We start from the raw sequence: 4,172 nt of genomic DNA, 5'->3' as shown, positions 1-4,172 counted from the left end.
AAAAAAAAAAAAACAACAACATGGGGACTTGGAGTACAGGGGACCCTAACCACCTTAGCTTAGTGACCACAAAAGACTGGGAAAATCTAGTTAGCCATGCCTGTTCTTTCTAACAAGCATCAGAGGCTGCATCAGCACAGTTAAGCCTCTGCACGTAGTGGGGTCTTTCAGGGGACCAGCTGCGCAGACTCCACTCACCTGCCAAGCACGGTCTGCTGGTACTGCCTCCATCCCGGGGCTGCACCATCTGGTACAATGTTCTTATCCAAATGCAGGGTCCACTTGGCCCCGGGCTTCTCCTCCTGGATCAGTTCTTGAAATGTCTGCTCCCAAGTACTGAAGTCATCTGAGAACAGCATTCTCAGAGGTGTGGAAGCTGAGGCCCCGGGTTAGTTAGCAGCTCACTGTCTTCCTCAATTCCGGGAGAGAGAAAACAAAGAACACTTTCAGTTTCCTGGTTCTTTCAGTTTCCATTTCCTGGCTGTCTTTAAGTTTCGGTTTCCAAGGTGCCCAGAACCCTTAGGACAGCAGAGTCGCCGCCACTGTGTTTAAAGGGCCATGCTGAAACTGCAGAGTTCTGGTTTACATTCTAGCGGTTCGTGTATGGGAAGCTTTTCATTTTGTTTTCTTCCAATTTTTATCATAATCAAAAGCACTAGTGTGGGGATTGAAATAAAGGAGTGCCTAGTGACTGGGAAATGGTGCCTTCCCCAGTAGATGCTAGTGTCCTGGTGGGGATCGCAGAACTGTAGAAGGTTGTGTTCCCAATCACCTAGTGACCCTGAAAACATCCTGACTGCAAAGGTTCCTGGTGTTAAAACAGCACAACAAATTAAATATGAGTATTTTCTTTGAAACACTGTAAAACTTAGGTTTTGTGTGTGTGTGTGTTTGCAACAAATAATTCAACTCCTTTCATCTCCTGCATCTTGGATGCAAATATATTAACACCTTCCCACCCAGTAAAGCCTTTTATGCAAAGGCCCTGCTACATTCTGGGACCCTTAAGTGAGTTAAGTGGCTGACCCCATTCTGATTTCCATTCTTCCTTCCCAAAAGTTCTTTTCACCCCCAGCTATTACTTTTTTTTATTAATTAATTTATTTTATTACATCCCAAATTCTGCCCCCCTCCCGGTCTTCCTCCCCTCCCAGAGTTCCTCCCCCATTCTCCCTCCCCTTCTGAGAGGGAACCCCCCCCCCTGTTTCCCCCACCCACCCTGGTGCATCAAGTCTCTACAGGACTAGATATATCCTCTCCCACTGAAGTCAGACATGGTAGCCCTCTGCTACATATGTGCAGGGGTGGGGGTGGGGTGGGTTCCGACCAGTCTGTGGTATGATCTTTGGTTTACACTGGCTAATCTTTAAACTGTGATGTCAGACCCCAGCCAGTAGGAAGAAAGACACCATCTCCAACCATAGGAGGCTTACTGCCCTGGTGTGTTCCCACTCCTGAGAAAACCCTGTTGACCAGGACTAAGTTTGCCTTGTTCAGACACTAAAATATGAGTCCTGGTCTCTTTTCTTGTCACCCTGAACTTCCTTCTAACTCTGGTATCTTACAAGTGAGCCCACACATCAAGAACTGGCAAACCTTGCCCAAGGTTACAGGCAAGTAAGCAGAGCTCAAATTCGTACCTGGGTCTCTATGATTTCAACACCTGCTGTGTCTGCATCTACCTCACTGCCTGGAGAGAAGCCAAGGACACTTGTTATGGGGTGGCACCGGGTGCCAGAGCTAGGGAGACTTGGCAGTCTGAGCTAGGAATTCCCCTATTGCCTGGGGAGCTGTCTAAGAGACCAGGCTGGGCAGAGGGTGATTCCTATGAGAGACATTTCAGAGAGACAGACACAGTAACCCCGTTGTCACAGGTGTTCAGTAGATTGTCCGAGTTAGGAGCTGCTACAAGGAGCTGTTTGTGGGCGAAATGCAAAGCTCAGAAGCCCCAGCAGTAATTATAGACTCTCGAAAGCAAGCAAGAAACTGGATCTGGGCTGCAGTAACTAACTTCCAGTGTGTGTGCTCCGCGGTCATCTACCAGATCTTAGCATCATTTTTTTTTTAAGGTTTAATTTATTTTATATATGTGAGCACACTGTAGCTGTCTTCAGACACACCAGAAGAGGGCATCAGATCCCATTACAGATGGTTGGAGCCACCATGTGGTTGCTGGGAATTGAACTCAGGACCTCTGGAAGAGCAGTCAGTGCCCTTAACCACTGAGCCATCACTCCAGCCCAGCATCATTTTTTTTTTCCTCTCAGATCCTGTTTGTCTTTGGTTTTGTGAGCTTAAGAAAGCTGCTGAAGCTTACAAGACTGGCAAGAACGATTGCTAGAAGTCAGCCAAACTGCCTCTGCAGATTGCAAAGGGGGAAAGGTCCAGACAGTAGACTTCTTTTTTTGACTTTTAGAAAGATTGATGCTTTTAAAGCCTTGGGTTTGCATATCAAGTTCTACTTTTATATGTAAATTACCCAGCAGGAAACACTGGAGCCCAGGTGGGGAGCACCTCTACAGAGAGAATCCAAACACTTGCTATCTGGAGGGTCAGGGATTGAACTAGATCTTTAAAGGCAATTCCAGACAAGAAACTTGGTTCCTCTGAAGTTTAGTCAAATGGAAAGCATATGACAAGCAGGACATTGATCCTTAGAATCCCATTACTTCTTCCATCTTGGAAACAGAATCTGCCTATCTTCCAGAACCTTCTAAGCCTTAATGATATGGCTTCTTTGGGGGGCCAGACCTGGATGTTCTGTTCTGTAACTCTCTCCTTCATAACGTAGGAAAGCATCTATGTCTAGACAGAGAACATAGGGAAATCTGGGAACTTGGAATTAGATACATTCTTAAGAATTGGTTTGCTCTATTTTGTTCTTTTAGTTTTAAGATTTTAAGTTTTCAATAACGCTTTTATTAATGGTTTGTGAGAACTTTCATAGAATGGACTTTAATCACATTCATTCACCTTCGAAATTTCCCCGTCCCTAATTCTAGAAAAAAAAATTCAGGGTCAAAGAAAGACCATCACTCTCCAATGGTGTCTAGCCAAGTAGACCTTGCTCTTCATCAAGGAGGTGTGACCCAAAGAGAGAATATAAGAGACTGGAAGTGAACTTAGTTTATATTCTAACTCAAATAGTGATTACATCCTTTTCTCTCTAGGGGAGGTCTAACCTCACAGTCTTACCTGATTGGCCAATCTGAAAATTACACACAGAAAATGAAGAAGGAAGAGGAAAGGGGTCACCAGTCCAAGGGGGAAATCGTCTATGCTCCAGGCCATCAAATTCCTGGGGTGCAGCAGGGGACTGTTGAATTAAATTTTTAATTAATAAATCCCAGTGGCAGGTTCAATATCTACCTCAATAGTTTGTGTTCCTGAATGAAAGACACTCACACAGCCTTTACATTTTAATATGCCTTAGGCAGCACAATAGCTGGGCCACTGCCTAACCTCCTCGAGGTTAATTCTGAGATATTACTTAACCGAATTCTGTGTTCTCTCTTTGTTGCTCTGGACCCAGAGGGCTGCCCAACTGGGCCATGCTCTGGGCCGCACTCCCCTGTTGTCTCCTTCACGTGGCGGCCATGCCTCTCTGTCCTGCACTCTTCTCAGCTTTGGTGTCTCTCCTGGCCTCCACATTGTCCCCGTCTGGTCCCAAGTCTGGGAAATTCCAAAGTCCCGTTTGTCTGTCCTTCTAGATTACCGGAGGTTGTTGGCAATTTTATTTACCAAACACTAACTGAGGCAGGTTACCAGAAGCTACTACGCTCAGATACTCCAGTGAGCAGTTTTCGGAACTCAAATTAATCTTAGAGTACAAGCAGCATTAGGCCAAACCCACTACAGGGAACTTTATGCAAACAGATTGTACCAGGTGGTTTACAGGGTAATACACTGCATTGGAAAATTAACCAAGTCTACCCTAAAACCTGAGATCAAGATACTACAGCTAACTTAGCTTCTGTTAAACTGCTTGCTTACACAAAACCGACCCCCTGAAGCTGCTGACTGAACTAACAGGGCCTGGGTTTTACCTCTAAAAGGCCTTTGTTCTAAATACTCTGGTAGAGAATAGCTGAGTACAGTCAGGCCTACTCCTTTGGGCTATAAATATTTGCTAGTGTTTGTAGGCACTTTTACAGACGAGATGGAAACCTACC

General features: G+C 45.3%; 1 protein-coding gene across 1 annotated transcript in view; it reads right to left on the bottom strand.

Moving 5' to 3' along the window:
* The window catches only part of Rtp4 (receptor transporter protein 4), a 5,336-nt gene extending 4,870 nt beyond the window's left edge, over positions 1-466 (bottom strand). The window contains exon 1 of the mRNA XM_021209985.2: positions 199-466. Coding sequence (XP_021065644.1) covers positions 199-359 — 161 coding nt within the window. The 5' untranslated portion in view covers positions 360-466. The remainder of the gene's footprint in view (positions 1-198) is intronic.
* Positions 467-4,172: the final 3,706 nt, after the last annotated feature.

Source organism: Mus pahari, chromosome 12 (assembly GCF_900095145.1).
Source record: "Mus pahari chromosome 12, PAHARI_EIJ_v1.1, whole genome shotgun sequence".
Classification (NCBI taxonomy): domain Eukaryota; kingdom Metazoa; phylum Chordata; class Mammalia; order Rodentia; family Muridae; genus Mus; species Mus pahari.
Note: the sequence above shows the minus strand (reverse complement) of the source record. Positions and strands in the feature narration are given on the sequence as shown.